The sequence below is a fragment of the Chaetura pelagica genome, unplaced genomic scaffold (assembly GCF_000747805.2).
Source record: "Chaetura pelagica isolate M959 unplaced genomic scaffold, ChaPel_1.0 scaffold47, whole genome shotgun sequence".
Taxonomy (NCBI): domain Eukaryota; kingdom Metazoa; phylum Chordata; class Aves; order Apodiformes; family Apodidae; genus Chaetura; species Chaetura pelagica.
The window spans coordinates 4,902,762-4,922,716 of NW_009954140.1; the positions used below are offsets into that span (position 1 = coordinate 4,902,762).

General features: G+C 45.8%; 2 protein-coding genes across 2 annotated transcripts in view; both read right to left on the reverse strand.

Annotated features, from left to right (window-relative positions):
- LOC104393321 (ATP-binding cassette sub-family A member 10-like) overlaps nucleotides 1-6,543 on the reverse strand; it is a 66,573-nt gene extending 60,030 nt beyond the window's left edge. The window contains exons 1-11 of the mRNA XM_010002800.1: nucleotides 6,442-6,543; nucleotides 5,656-5,866; nucleotides 5,035-5,193; nucleotides 4,706-4,806; nucleotides 3,664-3,887; nucleotides 3,202-3,340; nucleotides 2,642-2,827; nucleotides 1,876-2,023; nucleotides 1,216-1,387; nucleotides 595-653; nucleotides 71-181 (exon numbers count right to left, since the gene is read on the reverse strand). Of these exons, the coding sequence (XP_010001102.1) occupies nucleotides 71-181; nucleotides 595-653; nucleotides 1,216-1,387; nucleotides 1,876-2,023; nucleotides 2,642-2,827; nucleotides 3,202-3,340; nucleotides 3,664-3,887; nucleotides 4,706-4,806; nucleotides 5,035-5,193; nucleotides 5,656-5,866; nucleotides 6,442-6,543 (1,612 nt within the window). The remainder of the gene's footprint in view (nucleotides 1-70; nucleotides 182-594; nucleotides 654-1,215; nucleotides 1,388-1,875; nucleotides 2,024-2,641; nucleotides 2,828-3,201; nucleotides 3,341-3,663; nucleotides 3,888-4,705; nucleotides 4,807-5,034; nucleotides 5,194-5,655; nucleotides 5,867-6,441) is intronic.
- Nucleotides 6,544-10,564: 4,021 nt separating this feature from the next.
- The window catches only part of LOC104393322 (ATP-binding cassette sub-family A member 9-like), a 25,191-nt gene continuing 15,800 nt past the window's right edge, over nucleotides 10,565-19,955 (reverse strand). Inside the window, 18 exon segments of the mRNA XM_010002801.1 lie at nucleotides 10,565-10,654; nucleotides 10,775-10,830; nucleotides 10,920-10,999; nucleotides 11,162-11,302; nucleotides 11,602-11,721; nucleotides 12,292-12,386; nucleotides 12,870-12,945; nucleotides 13,761-13,939; nucleotides 14,639-14,730; nucleotides 15,084-15,206; nucleotides 15,529-15,641; nucleotides 16,364-16,455; nucleotides 17,004-17,072; nucleotides 17,655-17,765; nucleotides 17,936-18,049; nucleotides 18,337-18,507; nucleotides 18,913-19,026; nucleotides 19,865-19,955. Of these exon segments, the coding sequence (XP_010001103.1) occupies nucleotides 10,565-10,654; nucleotides 10,775-10,830; nucleotides 10,920-10,999; nucleotides 11,162-11,302; nucleotides 11,602-11,721; nucleotides 12,292-12,386; nucleotides 12,870-12,945; nucleotides 13,761-13,939; nucleotides 14,639-14,730; nucleotides 15,084-15,206; nucleotides 15,529-15,641; nucleotides 16,364-16,455; nucleotides 17,004-17,072; nucleotides 17,655-17,765; nucleotides 17,936-18,049; nucleotides 18,337-18,507; nucleotides 18,913-19,026; nucleotides 19,865-19,955 (1,927 nt within the window).

The window sequence follows — 19,955 nt, forward strand, 5'->3', positions numbered from 1 at the left end:
TGAGGTGGAACACACTGATCCCTGCAGCTTTTAAACCAAGCCCACTCCATCCCACCCTTTGCCATCCTACCTGCAGAGGGGAAAGTGAGTCCACTGAGCACATTTAACAGCATCGTCTTTCCAGCCCCACTGTGGCCCACCAGAGCAGTGATCTGACCTTCATAAATATTTAAAGACAAACCTAGAACAAAAACAACATCAAGTTTGGGAAGAAAAGAGGTGTGACTTGTCAAAGGCAAGACAAATGAAGAAGTATAAGGACTAAGTAAAAATAATTAGTCAGAAGGCCATTAAGCAAATTGAGGTAAAGTTCTGCCAACCTTGAACTCAAGGCATAAGAAGTTGCTCTGTGTTTAGCAGAACAGGCAGAAATACAACAATAGGGGAAAAAAATGTAAATCTTTCTTCTCTTTACTCTTATTCAAAATAGAAAGACAATAAAACCTGAACAAAATAGTGATCAGTTGCATCAGTTAGTATTTTAGATACATTTTAAAGCAATGCAAGTATTGTTATATTTCTGTGACTGACAAAAATGTTTGCAGAACTCGTTTTCCTCATCTTGAACAGGAATCAGCATCACAGCCTTCATACCTCTTAAAGCTTCTGTCATCTTGTCTTTCTTTTTATACAGCTTTTTAACATTGCTGAGTCTAAAAGGAAGGTAAGGAGGACATTATTTCAGGATTCCTGGAGATACATTTCCCTGATGACCTTAAGACCCTTATGGGTCTTAATTTAAAATGGCAGAAATGGCAGGTACAGTCAGGAGTACTGGGAAGGGATGGGTGAGATTCAGCAGGCTTTGTCATGTACATAGGGACATGACAAATAGGGACATGTCCCTCTGTACACAGGGACAAATGTCACTACCTGGGGCACAACATGAGCACCAAGCCTGGCAAAGACAAGGTCAAGCCCATTGTGACAGATGGCTGCTTTACCACAGGCTGTCCTTGTCTCCTTGTTGTCCCTAATGGATATGTAACAAAGTCCTGGGTTTTTAAAATCTGAATTTATCCAAATTTCACCTTTAATGACTAGCCTGAATTATCTGTTTATCTCTTCTGTATCTTATCTTTAATGTTCTTCTGTTTTTCAAGAGCCTCTTGAGCACAAAACCTGCCCAGTTAAGTCAAAACATGGTCTGTGGGAGCATTGAACCCAGGCTACCCGACTTAAAAGCATAAATAGCAATTCCTTCTCTCTCTCAACCTGATGGCCTCCTTCCCCAGGAATTCAGGGGACACGGGTTCTACATCATCACCAAAGAACTCCTCGGAGCTCGTTGCAGTTCTGGGCATTTCCCTGGTGGAGCTTCTCCTGCTCTGCAGCCAGAATGAGGGCTTCAGGCAGAAAAAAGGGGGCTCTGGGATGCCATATTTCCCTGGCAGGAGAGAAAAGAAGGTGACCTGTCATAAACCAAAGCCACAACCAAGACATCACCCTGGAGTAAACATTTAGGAGGTTCTAACAAGTACTTGGCTGCCTCAAAACTGGTACTATGTCCAGTTAAAAAGAAGAGAGGTTTCAGCTGGGCTGAAGAAGGATGGTTTCAGTGCTATATCTAATTCATTTAATATTTATTCAATGAATGAAAACATTGTCCCACACATTATCACACTATTTTCTTATAAACAGTTCAACAGCAGTACAATTAGAAAGAAAAAACACTAAATACTTTAGTGTCCTTGGTTTGGGAGTTACCAGTGCATGCCCAGAGTAGAGAAGTCACTCATTTTTTTACTCAACAAAACAATTTTGGTTGACTCAGGGAATGGAGCAGCCCATCATTTCCCTGAGGAGCTCTGACAGTCTGTATAAATCAGAAGTCTAAAAGGAGAAAGTGTGACCATGGGCATGAATCATGCCTACCTGGCAGAACCCTGTCGAAGTACATGGCCAGCAGCAGGTACAAGACTGAGTCAAGGACCAACACAATGTAAGTTGAAAATAAAATGTGTGAATCCCCCGTAAGGTTAGAAATAGAGAAACCTTTTCCATGTTTTTCTAAATGGAAAACCTGAAATAAAGGAAAAAGAAGAAGAATTTTCAGGCTGGAAAACTAGTACTGAACAATTTTTCCTCCTTTCTTTGACTGGGGAAGGGAATGAAATATTTACTATTTTATGTTTTTATTCAGAATTTTCCAGAACAATCTGGAAGCAGAAGAAAAGATCAGAGTTTGATAGAAAAATCATTCAGGAAACATTATATTGGCACCCTTGATGTGACAGAGTCAAGACAGTGTAATTTTACTTAGTGATTGATTTAACCATGTGTTAAATTGGCAGTAAACTCAGATTCTTTTTCTGCTGGTGCAGGAATCTCTTCTACCAGGCAGATTTTTTATATGTCAGGAAATCAGTTTCCAAATAACTGGGGCTAGAAAGCATCACTCAGATTTATGGAGGTACAATTGACAGAAAAATAGGAAACTGCATAGAATTGTCTAAAGTGGGGCTGGAGGGAGGATGGATCCCAAAGAGGGGATGGATGGCAGAAAACTCAGGGTTTGCAGAGTTTCTGTTGCCAGGAACAGCAGCTGCAGCAGGAGGGGAATGACCAGGTGGCCAAGGGCTGATGGATCTGAGCCAGGACAGCTACTGGGCAGGTGCAGCTGCAGAGGGATGCCCCATACCTTTGCAATGCCAGTACAGAAGGCAAAAGGACAGAAGAGACTCAGAAACCACTGCAGTGGGTCGGGAATATTTTCTATCAGCACAGCGAGGCTCAGGCATCCAAAGAGGAAGGTGATGAGGAACCCCACGAAGGTAGCAAGTTTGGAGGTCTTTAAGAGGGAGCAGAGCATGAAGACCATGTGGATCTGTAAGAACAGAAGTTTTCTTCAATCACTGAAGGAAATAAGTAACTTTAAATAACAGTAGCATTTCCATTTGCCAGGCAGACAGATTTCTGGTGAGCTGGGTCCATGTGTGAAATACACCAATGTCCTTCTTAGCAGGTTGATGTGAGTTTCAAATCAGGTCTTTTGTAGCCAACCTACTGCCCTTCAGACCTTCAGGCTGTAATCCAGGTGACTGCTGCTGAGTCAGAGAATCCACTCAGCTATTTCAGTTAGTCTAACCATGCAAAGGACACCGTCCTGAGCACTGGGCAGAAGGCCCTGGAGTGATGCTAGAAGTCATAACGTAGTCATAAATCATGTGATGAAAAATTTGGCTTTCAAACCTGACTTACACTTGCTAGGCCATACAGGAAAAACAGCAGTGAGACTGCAGGAAAGCTGCTGAGGTAGAAAATATTCTCCACCACAACAGCTGTCAGCAGGCAGGAGAGGACCAGCACATAACCAGCATACAGCAGACTCCAGGAGAGCCTGAAGAGGGAAAGGGGACATTACACTACTGCTTCATTAACAACTGCTGCTTCATTAACAACTGCTGCTACAGCTTCACCTGCGTGGCAGAACCTTTTTAAATTAGGTATTGCCCAGGGTCAACTTATTCTCTGCAGAACAGAGAGGGTGACCCACCTTGGGAGAAAATACCCAAGGAAGAAGAATGTCCTGCTCAACCCTCTGGTTTGTCCTTAGAGCATTGGAGGAAACTTATGAACTCATTTAACTCATTATCTGGCAGCTCAAGCGCCCAGGAGACGGATCATTTGCCAGCATAGACACTGAAGTCCCAAAGAGCTCACCAAAAGGCAATGTCCTGCAGCCCCATCGTCTTCATCAGCACTTTGAGCTTCTTCTTTTCTTTTGCAACATTCATTGTCAAGAAATACATGAAGGGAGAGAAACACATCACGAGAATAACCAGAAGGTAATTGAACTCCAAGGTGACGGTGATGATGCTTGGGGACTTCATACGGACACCAGCAATTGATTTCATTTCTTCCCAAACAGAATGATTTGCCACCATCTAAAGGAGTTCAAGGTCAATATCTCAGTGTCTGGCTTATTTTCTACAGTGAGATGTATTTATGTAGGGAACCTTCTGGTTCATCATCCCTAGATTTCTTTTTTAATGCAGATTTAGAGAAGACATCAGTAAGTAATGGAATAAAGCCCCATGGGAAGGGCTCATCTGACTCATTTGTGTGTCTGCACCTCAGCCTGACTCCCTCCCTTGTCTGGTAAGATAGAGAAACCCCTCAGCTCACTCAGAGGTGTGGATCCAGACACACAAGTGACTCACAGCCCCCAAGATCCTGTTTCTCTCTCTGAAAGCAAAGGTGCACAGTCAGGTGGAATGACCCCTGCACTGGTATTTTGTATGGAACAATTTGGAAAGGAAGGACAAGAAATGACAGCCATGCCTACTTGGACACCAAGCCATCCAGCAGATACTCATACCACCCCAGTCTCCTGCAAGAACCACCTTTTCCTTGAAATCTGAGAAGTACTCTAAATCTAACAGTGGTGTTACACTTGGTTCCCAACCCTTGAGATAATTAATCACTTGGAAGAGAAACAAAAGTTGTGCACATCTTCAAGATTAAATTGAAAGCAATCATTTTTTGTGGGAACTGCCCACATATATTGCCAATAATATTGTATCCAGGTTCTCACTGTCACTGCCAAGAACACCCAGACAGATGAGCATTTTAAGATACCTGCTTTTCTGCAGTATTTTCTGACAAGCCCATCCCTTGATGTTGTCACAGAACATTTTGTCTTTCCTCTACCAAGTTGTCAAAAAGAAAAGGGCACCTACATCAGTTCATGAACTGGATTTACCTCTATAATGGCAGCATCAATGCTGGACTGCAGGGACAGGAAGCCTTTGTACCAGTACCTTGGGTTGTCACAGTATGATGACAAGAAATCATAGCAGGTGTCTGCCAGGGAGAGAGGTAAGAGCAAGGAAAGGTGACTGGTTTTCACTGCAAAAGCTGGGGATAAACATGCATGTGCACTATGGGAAACTCTTCAAAGGGACAGTGGCCCACTGCCAAAACCCAAAATTAACAAGTTATCAAATCTTTTATCATCTGTAGATAATACCAACAAAGGATGCCTTGCCATGCCAGGCAACCACCCACCCACCCATTCTCATTTTGTATTACCTATGTATCCAAATTTTTCATTGGGAACAACCACACTCCCAGTTGGAAACCTGAGGTGATAGGAGAAGTTGTCTTTAAATACAACCCCTATAACTTCCTTATTTGAAATCCAGGCTTTTTCCAAGGCTTCCTCGTTGTCCAGTGCCTCTAGTTTTATACCTGCAGTTTGGAAGAATAATATTGCAGTGAGTTTCTGTAACTTTGGAAAGGTGTGCACAGGCTCTGGGTACATACTCTGCTCTTTTAGTATTGCAAATATTTTAGTATTTAGTATTCCTCCTTTCTGGGGGGCACCTGAAAATACTTCACCCTTTACCAGCTGGGATGAAGTGAACCTCAAAGGAATTAACCAATGGGTCTTAATAATATTATTCTACAAAGGCAGAGCTTTACATCTCAGAAGAACATACTGAGCTCACTAGTAATTTAAATACTAGAGGAGAAACACTGGTGAGAATAGAGGATTTGGTGTGAATTTTCTCCCCTGACTGAAGATACTGGAGAACCAGGCTCTATAGTAAGTTAAATAATGACATACTGAAGATACTGGAGAACCATTAAACCAGGCTCTATAGTAAGTTAAATAATGACAGAGCTAAATATTGAAAAGCCAAACCATACCTGTCATTAGAGAGTTCAAGGCCACTTTATTCATTATCTGCCTGGTGGTCACAGTGATGGGTGTAAAAGCAATGGTGTCCCCAGTGGCATTATAGGCAGGATCATCTAAGTGCCCCAGGTGGCCGAAAGGCACCTCGGGGTGGTGGAAGGGCATTGTGGAGTAGCACAGCAGGAAAATCACTGGCAGGAAGAGCAGAGACAGCACCCACTCCTGGGCAAGGGGGAGAGAGGAGGAGGGAATTTAATGATCTAAGAGCTTATTCTCTGGTGGATAAACAAGAGGCACTCAGTCACATGGAGTTCTTGGGTGTCAAGTAAATAACAAGGGCTTTGCAATGTGTCCATCACCTCAGGGAATCACCCTGCTCCAAGGGCCCAGCTCTGCTCTCATGCATCACATGGCATTAGGAAGGAATTCTTTAGTGTGAGGGTGGTGAAACACTGGCCCAGGTTGCCCAGGGAAGCTGTGGAGATCTCATCACTGGCAGTGTTGTAGGGCAGGTTGGATGGGGCTTGGAGCAACCTGGGCTGGTGGGAGGTGTCCCTGCCCACGCAGGGGGGTTGGATCTAGATGATCTTTAAGGTCCCTTCCAACCCAAACCATTCTACGATTCTATGACATGAGAGACATAAATATTATCACTTCAAAAAATAAAGTCTTGTAAAGTGTTCATTCCCAGTCAAGGATTTTCACAAGTATTTTAATGTTCCACTTCACAAACCAGAATTGAGGCACAGGGGCAGCAGGGACTGCCCACTCTTAGCTTCTCACTTTTTTCAGCTTACCTGAAGGCTCTGCATTTTCATCTTCCACTTGAGAAGTAAATTTTTCCACAGAAGAATTTTAGTTTGCTGCAATACACTCCTATTTCTCTGAAGCTTCCTCATCTTTGAGCCTACAAATGATGTTTCTAAAGTTACTTTCAAACGCAACAAAACGCAGAACAGCAACGGCTGCTTTTATTTGCAGAGCCCCTGCACGTGTGCAGAGTGATTCTCTTCTTCCCTTTTTACTGCAAGAGAGAGAGAGCTGAAGCAGCTCAGATCTCCTGTGCTGAGCACAGGGCAGCCCTGTAGCACAGCTTCTAGGAGGGACCATGAGACCTCCTGTTCCTCACCACACACCTGGTCCTTGCAGCTCAGCAGGACGCCCATTATAAGCAGAATTTCACACTCGGGTGCTGCAGCCTGGGGAGGCTGGGAGGAGCCATTTATGAAATTTAAAAATGAAGATCAAGACTACGTGACCTAATTGGCTTGGGTGGCCTTGACATCCAAGAAGTAATGACAGTAACATGGTGAATTAAAATCACTACAATATTTTTGCTTGTAATTTTAATGCGCAGTAGGGTTGACAGCAGGAAGCGTTGAGCAACTCCTGGCTGCAGTGGGAGCTGAGCTCACAGGGAAAGCAGCAGGGACTGAAAGCAGCTTGGAGCTGGAGAGAACAAATTCTTGGAAGTGTGTTTGGAGAGCTGTCATTGTCAGGGATCCTCATGGGGAACAGGAGAGAAACAGCCACAAGCTGCCTTGGTGTGTTACTCCAAAAGAGCTGCCAGGATCCGTAAAAAGATGTCAAAACAAAACAAGGATTTATTTCCTGGATTAAGGTTGGTGGTGGAAATGGGAAGTAACCATGAAGCCAGCAGCCCGAGTAGCTTTTGCAGATATGTCCATATTAACAGTTGTAAAATAATAATTAATAACTCCAGTGAGCAAAAGGGCTAAATATCCAAATGCAAAAGGGTTACACTCAGCTAGCCAAGCTACTTTGCTGTCACATAGGTAGCTAAAATACCCCTTCAAAAAGATCTTCTCTAAGAGGAGTCTCAGGTAGAAATGTCAGAGCATTCACAGACCTGATCCTTTCAAGCCTTCCTGTCACACAGAAGGAGGATTTACATTGTCTTGCTCCCTTTAGGAACTGATGTCTCACAGTGCTGGCAGGCAAGACAGAGTTTATCTTCTTCCAAATATTTGTATTCATCCCACAGGAGAAAAGGCTCTGCTGTAGTGAGGCAGCAGGCACCAAAATGCTGGAAAAGCAGATATAACAAATGCTCTTCCCTGGGTACATGCTGCAAACACACATCCTGGTGGGGCAAGGCAGGAGGATGGGGCAGGGACAGCAGCTCAGAGCAGAAACTTGCTGGTTTGCCATCACTCTCCAAATAGATTTTTCTCTTACAGATGTTCCCACTAAATCCAGGTGCACAAAAGTGTTAATTTACTCTGTGCTAATGACCTCTAGACTCCTTTGAGGAGGCTGTGATGTCAAACTTGCAATTGCTTGGTCACTTTTTCACCTAACAGAAGGAAGGGATAAGACAACGTGCACCACCCATGTGCATTTCCTCAACTGAACTGGAATTTATGTCCCAGCTAAAGCAGGTTCCCAGTTTCTCCTTCATTTTAATAGTCACAGAAGGTAATCCTGACAAGCTGACACACCACTGGAATTTCAGATTCACACCCAGAGATCCTGGGTGGGATGGAGAGCTGGCACACCAGGTTTCTGCTGCAGGTGTCTCGTGTGTCCTCCTCCCCATCCCACCTCCACACTGCTGCGGAGTTCAGGCATTTGGGGGAAACTTGACAGACCTGACCTCATTCCTCCTTCAGTATTGCAGGGGGAACTTTTAAAGACTGTAAAGACTTTCTAGATTGAATCTTTAGCTTACACTGCATATATGGAAAGAAATCAGCTCCTCACATGTGCTGGATTACTCCAAATACTGAGCTGAGCTGAACCTACCTCATCCTTTTAGAACCAAGAAACACTGGAAATACATCTCTGATGTAAACTGAGCTCAGTTGGTGTGTTCTTTCCTATCAAAGGGTAAACAGACTCTATTGCCTTTAAATAGTCACCAAACTTAATCACAAGCTTTAACTCAGCCTGCTAGAAAGACACCCTGTGTGGCACCCACACATATTTTCACCCAGTATTATTAACAGTGTTATCAATTACTGGATGTTTTCTTACCTTTTAAATAACAACTTGTATTTAAGAAGAATGTTTAAGCCTTACCTTAATGGGAAGGCTTGCAGAGAACCCAGAGCTTGTCCTTTGCAGTGTGCTTGTAGATCCTGAGCCTCCTTGGGCTGGACTTGCCAGTTGTCCCAGCAGCTCTCAGTGCTCCTTTGTCCACACACCCTTTTTATTCACTCAGGCCTTTCTGCCAAAAGGCATTCCTCACACCATCACTTCACTTTTCCCTGGCTTCCTCCCCTCTTCCTCCTTGGCAGTTCTTCAAATTTATTTATGGCATAACAAGCAAACAGAGAATATTGTTGCGGAGTTGCCGGAGCAGATTCTCTGAAAAGTTACTCAGGAAGTTCTTGAGTCTTGGCCAAGAGAAGAAAAACCACACAACAAACCACAGGGAAAAAAATAATTAAAAAATCCTTCCTCTGGCAAAGTCTGGTCTGTTCCTCAGTGCAGCAAGAGGGGCTGAAGTCGACAGAAATGCTCTGGTGTGCTGCTGAGGGCAGAGAACGTGACTGACTCTCTTCCTCGAATAGCAAAGGTTGTGTTTGCAAAGTGCCCGGGTGTCCCCAGCCCCAGCAGGGCACTGCAGCCCCTCCTGCTGCATCAGAATGGCTCCTCCGGTTTCAAAACGTTGTAAACATGGAAATGAACTTCTCTTGCCCCAATCTGTGCTGTGAATTTCATCCCCAGGCTGAGTGCATGACAGCGAAGCAGGGCTGCCCGTCCAGCACAGCATCCCCGGCTGCAGCCAGGATGGGGAACTGTTGGTGGGGGGAAGAAGCAACCAACAGGGACAGAGTCTGGGCCTGCAAACATGGAGGAGCTGGATCTGCTTCCCTTCGCCCTGCCTAGTGGAAAAAACCCCACCCCTAATATTCAAGCAACATTCAGGTGTTACAGTGCTAAGCAGACTACAGAGGTGTAATAAGTCAGGACACAGAATCAAGTTAAGATCCGTCCCCTGTTCACCTCCTGGGTATACAGGCCTTCCCCTCCCCTTTCAGCTCCTCCTTGCAAAGGCAAAAAAAAATAAAATATAAAAATACTAAAAAAAAAAAAGGAAAGAAGTAGATATTCCAAGTCCCAGTCAGTGATTCTCAGGAGACACCTCCCTGCCCCTCTTCAACAGAGGCACTGATGTTTGGAGATTGAGATGGAAAGCAGCTCTCTGGGGGTGTGTGGTGGCTGCTCTGGGGGCTCCCCCTGCCAGGGGCAGCCCAGCACTGAGCCACAGCAGCCACCTGCTGGCCCACATGCCTGCCTGCACAGGCATAACCCACCTGCATCATCCCTGTCTGTGTTGCCTGTACCAAACCTGCACCACCTGTACCTGCAGGGCCAGCACCGTCCACATGAGCCAGGGCAGCTCATGGTGTGGTCAAGGGTCCTGCTGCTGTGTCTGTCCCATGGGATGGCACTGCCCCATCCTCCTGTGGGTCCCCAGCCCAGCCTTTCCCAGAGGCTGGGGCTGCTGGGGACCAGGATGCTAGGGCACCAGGGGAAGCACCTGCCTGCCTGAATGCAGCAAGTTCCTATTTTATATAATCTTCTTTACTTATTATTTAAAGGTAGCCCTGGCAGGCTGTGAGTGAGGGTTTCAGAGCCTCCTCTGAGCTTGCAAATATTTCTCACTGCCTCGGGACCAGCAATTCAACCAAGCAGGGTTGTTCCTCAGCACAGCAAATCTTCTTGAGTCAGTCTGAGCAGGGCTACAGATGAATGGCAGGCATCGATTTGTCCAAAGATAAAGGCTTTATTTATTAAAATAACTGTTCTTTTTTTTCTTTGTGAGGCAGAAAAGCTGCAGAGCAGTGTGTATTGTGATGTGGGCAGCCCCATCCTGAGGCTGCACCCGATCCCAGGGATCAGTAACACTGATGAAATACACTGAATATTCTCCTTTGTGGCTCCAAGGGCTCAGGGGTGAAGGAGTCTCCACTCCACAGCCCTGTCAGACACAGGGTCCGGGTTGTGCTCCTCTGGGTCCCGGGTGAGATCCACAAACACCTACACAAGCCACAGCAGAAACAGCCCCGTTATTGCCAAGGACTGATGGTACCTACACTGGGGTCACAGGCTATTTCTTCTTTTGAAACTGTGTTCTTTTGAACTTCTACATCAATGTACCTGTTGCAGAGTGTGCAGTGACAAGCTGTACTCCTCCAGCCTGAAATTCTGCTTAGCTGTGGAGGGGTGGAGAAGGCATCCTTAAAAACCAAATCCCTATGATCAATCGGAAAGCAACCTTCATATTGATATTGTTTGCTTTTACCTGCTTCTAGCTTGGAGAAGGACCGGGACAGAGGCAGAGCATCTTCCATGGGTATCTTGTAGGTGAGCAAAGAAGTTGTCCTGAAAAATGGAATTGAAAAAATAATTCCACATTTTGCGAGTCAGCACCAATATTTTTTAGGGGATGCTTGTAGGGTTATTGTAGTCCCAGGGAAATTATTGAGCAAGGTCAGGAGGAGGAGCAGGGTGTCCCAGCACGAGCTGGAGGAGCAGGGTGGTGACCTTTCTTGCCGAGCCGCGCGCGGGAAGAGGCGCAGGATTTCGGCGTGGAGGGCATCGCTCTGCTCCGTGTCCTTCACTTTGACCTCTAGGTGGTAACTTGTGCCAAACTTACTCTTCAGATCCTCAAGGGAGCCGATGAACCTGCGGAGGAGGGAAAGCAGATCTGAAATCATCTTCATCAGCAAGCAAAGCAATCACTGGGTATGAGCAGCAGATGTACGTCCTTTTATCCACCAGCTGCTCATACTCTGCTCCTGATAAAACCTCCCTCCTCACAAAACTGCTACACACTTGGGACAATCCAAACCAACATTTTCTATTAAAATAAGAGGAGGAAAAAAGCCACCAAACGTAACAACCACCAAAACCAAACAACCCCATGCAAAAGCCCAGAGAAAATCGGGTGTCACCCTGGTAAGCGATGTCACCCCAGCGCCCACCGTAGCTGCCCTGACACCAGGATGGCCACCCGGTCACACATGGCTGCTGCCTCCTCCAGGTCGTGTGTGCTGAGGATGGCTGCCTGCTCCTTGCCCTTCATGGCCATCTGAATCACTTTCCTGGGAACAGAGGGGTAGCAGTGACTTCCGAGGAATAACCAAAGACAACCTGGTTTGTGTCACCCTCCCAGAAAAATGACTGAAAGGGTAAAACTATATAAAGAAGTGAATGGCTATTTAAAATAATTTAGTTATCTTGCTTGGAGAGAACGTGCCAATGCCATGTTGTCATTTGTCATGTCAGCATCCCTCCAAATTCTACACTTGCAGTTTAAACTGCTTATGAAAAGCTAGAGCAAGCACAGGGGTTGATTGATGAAAGGGAAGAACTTATATTTTTTCTCTTGTTCTGAAGGAAACAGTTTTGCCTTTTGTACCAAATGCACGAGTTCCTCTGGCATCTACTCATAATTTTTTTTGTGCCCAGCCATTAAAATTGCATGTAAAGGAGTTTGGTGAGTGGTACCTCACCCTCTGTGCATCAGAAAGAAGGGAAACCCCAGACATACTCGGCCACTGAGGCAGAAGCTCTTTGCCTGCCCAATAGTACAATAAAGAGGGTCAGGCCATTCTATTAAATCTGTTCTACACATCTCAGTTCTGGGAGAACATGCATCTCTGGCCTCTCACCACATATGGTGCTGCCCCTTGGGGTCCAAGCCTGCTGATGGCTCATCCCAAAGCATCACTGTTGGACCTCCCAGGACACTCAGTGCAAAAGACAGCTGAAAGAGGAAAGACAAAAGGGTCAGGTCTCCCCTTACTTACCTGGGAAACCAGCAGTTGTCCTGCTACACCCTGGTCCCTGGGAACCTTTTAGAAGCTGAAAATCAAACATGTTGGAGAAGCAAGGGTTCAAAAAACCCACCACAGGTGTTCTTTTTAAACATTTTATTCTCCCCAGATCAGCTTTCCCCAAAACTCCCAAGGCTCACCAAAGATCTAAAGGTGGATTTCCATCCCATTTCCTGGTGGGGCATGAAGAGGTGGTTACCTTGTAAATCCAATTTGTGAATAGAATTTATTAAACACACAATGTGAGAGAGTGTGGAAAGGGGAGAGGCAGATCCTGCCAGGCTGAATTCAAAAGTTATTGATGAGGACAAATCATGCCAGGAACCCCAACCTGCTGAAGGTTTTCTGTGCACCACGTTCAAATATGAAAAAGCAGCATTTGCCCAAGTACCAGACACAAATCTAACATGTACCTTTCTGGCTTCTCCTGCAGATAACCTCCTAGCTGGGGTTTTTAAATGCTTCTGGAGATCCAAGGCTGTTGCTATGCTGTGGGGAATGGAAAGGAAAAATACTGAAAAGACCATCTCTGCTAATGCTGTGATAAGGGGTATTGATAAGCCAAGGACTAACACACATGCTATGGCTGATACACATCACCTCGGGTTACTTGTTGATTTTACTCATAGCTCAGAGGGTAAATTAAGGACTTTTTGCAGAAACTCAAGATTGGAGCTAATGAGAAAAGTGAGTTACTCATGTAACTGACCATGACATGCAGCAAGTTTAATTTTTTTCTGAAGTGTTCTAGATAAACGAGAGTTAAAATCTTCATTGCCAAGGGATCAAGAACAGTATAAAGTAGTAGATCTCATCAGAATCATAGAATGGGTTGGGTTGGAAAGGACCTTAAAGCTCATCCAGATCCAACCCCCTGCATGGGCAGGGACACATCCCACCAGCCCAGGTTGCTCCAAGCCCCATCCAACCTGCCCTTCAACACTGCCAGGGATGGGGCAGCCACAGCTTCCCTGGACAACCTGTTCCAGCATCTTACTACCCTCACACTAAAAAATTTCTTCCTAAATCTCCCCTCTTCCAGTTTTAATCCATTTTCCCTTGTCCTCTCACTACAAGCCCATGTAAAAAGCCCCTCCCCAGATTTCCTGTAGGCCCTGCAGATACTGGAAGGCAGGTATGAAGGAGCCTTCTGTTCTCCTGGCTGAACAACCTGGAGATGCCACCTCCCCAGGGTGAAAAGGCATTGAAGGTGCTGTCTGCTAATCCCACTGGGCAGCAGACAAACCTTTCCCTGTCCTGTGCCTCTGGAGAGAGGCAGAACTGGAAGCTACAGGCATTTGTACCGGCTGATGTTAACAGCTGCATCTTCCCTGCGCATCCCTCTGACGGCCGCGTAGGTCTCCAGGTGCTGGAGCACGGTGAGGTCTGGCCAGAGTGGGTCCTGCTGTGGGCAACAGCCCAGGAGCCCCAGCCTGCCTGGCCTGGGGGAGGAGGCAGCTGCATCCCAGCCCTTGAGCAGCACCTGCACAGACACAGATGCCTCCCCTAGCTGGGGTGTGTGATTCCAGGGTGAATCAACAAACCCCCTGGAAACACGGTCAGATTTTCTCCTGCGTTGTGAGGAGCCCCAGTAGCACATTGGAAGACCAGGATCACTGGAGTGATCATCTTCATCTCCCACAGCTTCTGCTCCCCTGAATCCAGGACAAGGTTTTTACAAATGCAAATAGTATTTACTACCAATAGTACCAACAGGAGACTCTTCTGCTAATAATACTTTTCTATTCCAGACATTCAGCCCCAAGTCTGTCACAGCAATGGCATGTCCCCTCCCCCAGCACATCATTAACTGATGGATTGTTACTAGCCCAATCCTGTCCACATTTGTTTTCAGTTTCCTGGTTTTGCAAGGCTGTTGATGAAGAGCTTTATTACTTCTAAGATGTCAACATTTCTTACAAGGCTTGTGAAATGTCACAGTGGGTTTCAAACGCACAGTGAAGATTTTGTGTAGCTCAAACCCTTCAACCTGTAACACTGATTCTGGTGACAACTAAAAAGTGCTTTGAGCAAATCAACACTTTTTTCCTCTGTAAATACCCAGGGTTACATGTACATACATTCCCTGAATTAAGGGCTGCATTGCCAGCTCTCCTTATCACATCCTGCATTTATAAAGGCATCAAGATCAACCCCCAAATGCTCCAAAAGAATCACCCACCTCACCAGCAGTCGCTGCTTTATCTCCAGAAATCAGGTTTATAGTTGTGCTTTTTCCAGCTCCGTTGGGTCCTAACAGACCTAATACTTCTCCTGGAACAAATATGCAAGAGCTCTATTATTAATAGTTATTCACTTATTATCAACAATACATATTTTATTATATATTAAATATATATGTTAACATAATAACATAGCGGTTATTAATTAACAATCTTTATTATTGTTAACATGACCTGTGCCAGGCAACATCTCAAAGTATGGTAGAAGAAAGGGTTGTTCATTAATTCATTAATTTATCCCAATAAATTAAACTATGAATACAGGAGTGCAGGTCTGTTGGGGCTGGTTGAACACAAGAAAGCTCTAACAAAAATATGGTCTCCAAATGTGACCTTCACATTAGATTTTAGTAATTTATAAGGAATGCAGCAAAATACTTGAACCTTTTTTGACAGTAAAAGAGAGGTTTTTGATGGCAACTTTCTTCTTTTTCTTGAAGATGGAACTGGCTTTTGTGTCTTCATATTCCTTGCGCAAACAGTTGACAATGATAACTGGTTCCTGTGAAGAGATGACAGTGGGAAGTGAAAACAGCTCATCTGTCCTTACCATTAAGTGTGACTCTTTACAGAGAAAATGTCAAAATTTAAAATCCAGGAAACAAAGCAACAGGGCCAGGGTGGTGGGAGGAAAAAAGCAGAATTGGAGTAAAAAATGAGCACCAGCTAACTGCCCTCCTCTGCCAGGGGCACCATGGGCTGGGTGGTGAGATGCTCACTTGGGCACCAGGATCAGTAAATAGTAAGTGCATGAGTTAAGAAAGCAGAGACAGACCCCCAAAGATAGAGAATGAAGGAGAAAAGGAGCCAGAAGCTTTCACCTCCTCCTGCTGCGGGGAGCCCATCGCGCTCCTCACCCTCTCCCTCTCTGCCTGGACTTCTGGGGACTCCTCCCCAGGGTGGTCCCGGTTCTGGTGGGCAACTGGTCTCCTCTGCTGGATCCTACAAGCAAAGGAGGAGGAGAGGTGGTGTCACCAGGAATCACTTCCAAAAAGGCTTGGTTTTACCAGTTTATTCCCAGGGCAGCACCAGTGCAAACTTTATTAGAACAGAGGGAGCTGTTCCAAACTGGTGACAATTCAATAGTTTTCACAGATCTTCTCCCACATGACTTGGGTGGTCAATCACACACTGTTAGCAGCAGATAAGCAGAGAGCAGGCAGCAGATGACCCCAGCCTGACAAAGCTTTCAAGAAAGTCTCTGTCCTGCAGAGAGCATTGCTGACACATTTGACAATAAATGGAAACATTGGGTTTCAATTTGCAGCTATTCCTGCAGGCAGCTGCACTGAGATGTCCTGACGCCTCAGCTAGAAAGCTCCATTAAAAAAAAAAGCTTAAATCCTTTTTTTTTTTTTCCTCTCCTGGACACTGCAGTCCAGCAGACCTTCTGTTGCAACCCACTGGGTGGGAATTTTCCTCCAGACACATTAAGGGAAACTCCAGTAAGTAAAGTCAGAAACTGCAATGACCCAAAGGAATAAAAAAATCCCTCCCTTGATTCTCAGTTTCCTCCTCTCCAGATAACCGGGCTAGAACTAAACCCACAGGTTTTACCCACACTTTGAAGTTCCCTCCTGCTGTCAGGAGGGGACCAGGAGGACCCAGTAGAGCCCACCCTGTAGACTGGGGTACCCAGGGCACCCCGGCTGCCCAGGACACACCTGAAGATGGGGTCAAGTCTGGTGACAGCTTCTCCACATCTCATCTCCAAACAGCGCAGGAGAAAAGCAAAAACCACACAGTGGATGTAAGGCTAAAAAGCAATAATGGATTAGGTTTGTATGGAGACAAGGCAACAACACACTCGGTTGATTTTAATTACAAGGGGCTGCAGGGACCTCTCTCATTTACTTCAGCTATTGAGAAGGTCCAAAAGGGGATGTTAAATTGATGCTTTGCATACATTTCCATCTCATATGGAGATTATGCACAAAAGCCTTGACTTGATACTGCAGTTTTAGCTCAGACAACCTGCACCCCAACAGACATCCTACAGGATCAGACACCACGTCTTTCTTTTGTACAAGCACCATTAGACTGATGAGCTGATTAATAATAGCTCTGCCTGATACATGAGCTCCACTTAATCCTCCCACCATTTTCCCACATATGGTGCAGCATCCAGGGGTCACAGGAGACACAAGCCTGTGCTCACTGGGATGCACCTCCCCTGCCAACACTTCATGTGAAACTTTGACCACATAACCCATGATTTCTTTATGAGGAGAGTAATACAAGCTCAGTGCAAATCATTACAGCAGTCATCCTTGCCTAAACAACCATCATCAAATTGCTGCTTACTGCAAAGACAGCTACAAAGATGGGATTCCAGGACTCGGAAAGATCCACATCATGAAACGCTGAGTAATGCTACAAGAAACAAAAATCAGTCAGTTAGGAAAATTCCTTGGCACCGTGTGCCTCAGTGCAGGGTTGGAGCAGGTGTGGGATGTAGGGATGCTTAGATGTTCTTCAGGAAGGGATTAAGCAGCTTTGATCTGTATTTATTTTTTGGTGATCACACTGCCTCAAAGAGCTGTGCCTTCCTTGGCTACAGCTAATTCAGAGGTGCCTCAAATCAGCCACATTACGTTGACCTTTCTCATCATTGCTTCTCTCTTCCCAGCCCTTCCACCTCTTTCTGTCAGGTCCCTTCATCCCTCCAGGTCTTCCCACTCCACCACCTTCTCCTCCCATCTACCTTGCCTGCCAAAGTAGTCATCAGAACAGCTTTGTGCAACTAAACAAACTGAAACTACCAAACAAAGGATTAAGTCAAATCTTGTTCCCCTCTCATTCCCCAGCCTGGACCTTTTTTTTCTTCTGATTTCATCTCCTTCTTTGCCTTTTGACAGTTGGAATTTTGAGATAAGGAATTTGGAAAGCACACCTTGCTTTTTCAGTTTGCACCATTAGGAACATTATTTAATTTAGTAGGACGTGTTTACTTACTGGTGTGGAGAAGAGCAACCAGCCCAGCAGTGGAAACACAGGAATCAAAACAGAGAAGATCAAGTGAAGTGTTTCACCTAGTTCACTGAACACAAAGAGAGTGAAATTCACCTGGAATAAAACAGAAAAAGTACTTCCAGTATTGATGTATTGTTGCTAAAAAATGGGCTCTTTGCCACCAATTTGGGTTATTCTGCTGAACACCAGGACATTTGAAGCAAAACCTCAAGTGGCAAGATGTGTAAATCAAACCCTTTGGAGGGAAGATTCACTTCACTTACCAGAACAAAGATGAAAGACCAAATGTAACGATTGTTCCGCCCCGTGCGAAATTTAAAGGCAATAATGTAGACGAGGAGGACAAGAGAGACTCCATAGCCAAGGGCACAAATGACCTAGAGAGACAGAGGCTGATATCAGTGGGGCTTGGAGCAACCTGGTCTAGTGGGAGGTGCCCCTGCCCATGCAGGCGGGTTGGAACCAGATGCTCTTTAAGGCCCCTTCAAACTCAAACCATTCCATGATTCTAGGATACAATTCTATGCCAAGGAGATGGACGTGGGGATATGAAAACCTGCCCAGAGCAGCTTGGTTTTGTTTAAAACATTTCTTGCAAAAGCTCACAGCGAAAGGAGGGAGGGGGGTTTGTGTCTGCCCATTTTCCCCCACGCCAAGAGCTCACCATGGTCAGCAGGCTGCTGGCCTGCAAGGGGCAGAAGAGGTTGAAGAGCAGCACCACCCCAAACATGAGGCACACCAGGACCCAGAAGACGGGCACGTCCACCAGCGCCTGCCCGCACCAGTACGCCGAGGGGAAGAGCCCCGCCAGCCGCAGCTGGGCACGGGCCTGGAGCTGGGAAGCAAAGGGGAGAGGGAGGGGACTGAGCTGAGCCCAAAGCATCGTTCCTGCTCTTCCCTCCTCCTCCCTTCCCTGGCTGAGTCTCTCTCCCTTCCAAACACTTTCCGTTCTTTCTTAGCTTTACTGTTGGTTAAAAAGACCACATCGTTTGTCAAAAGGAGGAACAAACACCAACACAAACCCTCCTGACACCACCATCTTGATTAACACCCAAACTGTTCTCAGCCCAAGCTGATTCCTCAAGGTCCAGGATTGTGTGCTTTGGTACAACCTTGCACTCATGTGGCTGTATTTCTTCCAGCATCCTCCCCAGGAGCCCCAGCCAGCCCACAGGCACACCAGCTGCCATCCAGGGAGGTGGCATTTGCATTCACATCTTGGACAAGACCCACTTCTTACCTTGTAATCCTCCCTGCTGCTTACCACAAACTGAGGTGGCAAACCAGCAGCCAAAATCATCATGTAGCTTAGGCAGAATAAAAAAATTTCAGTCCTTATTTCTGGGTTTTTTGTCTGTGGAAGAGAAATTCAGAAGTCATCACTAACAAGCAGCTGCCCCAGGAAAATCTGGCTGGCCTGATGCTCACAGGGTGGGAAAACATGCAAGTGAGCAGTAACACTTCTGGTGAGTCATTTGTGTTTAGGAACAGAAAACCAGGCAATTAAAAAAACCCAAACAACAAACCCCACAACATCTTAAAATTTGCAAAAAGTACTGGAATTGCTGTAAATTGTTGAGGATAGAGGCCAACTCTTTGATCCTGATTCCTGAAAAATGTACATGGAAGAAACATGAGGCTTGCACATGTTACTGTTGTATTCCTACAATACTGCCATGTAGCACAAGCTTAAATGCCTGATGGCACTGAAACTCTACAGAGCCCTTAAACACTGCAGAAGAAATTATCTTTAAGTTGCCCTGAGTAGTGCCCCCAGGAACCAGCCAGCAGTTGGACCACTGACCCCAACCCTTGGAGGCTGCTCACCCAACCACACTTCCAACCCGTCCAGTCCTAATCCCTTCATCATGTAGTGAGAGCACAAGGGGTAGTGGATTAAAACTTGAAGAGGAGAGATTTAGATTAGCCATTAGGAAAATAAACTCTTTAGTGTGAGGGTGGTGAGACCCTGGCCCAGGTTGCCCAGGGAAGCTGTGGCTGCCCCATCCCTGGCAGCGTTGAAGGGCAGGTTGGATGGGGCTTGGAGCAACCTGGGCTGGTGGGAGGTGTCCCTGCCCATGCAGGGGGGTGGGACTGGATGATCTTTAAGGTCCTTCAAACCAAAACCATTCTATGATTCTGTGGTCCTAGCTATTCCAATGAATTGTCACTGGGAAAGGCAGGACACTCACGTTGTCAAAGGGGTCACTCCAGACGCGGATACGAGCTGTGGAGTTGAAGAGCCTGAGGAGGGAGGTGCTGAGGATATTGATCAGTGTAGGG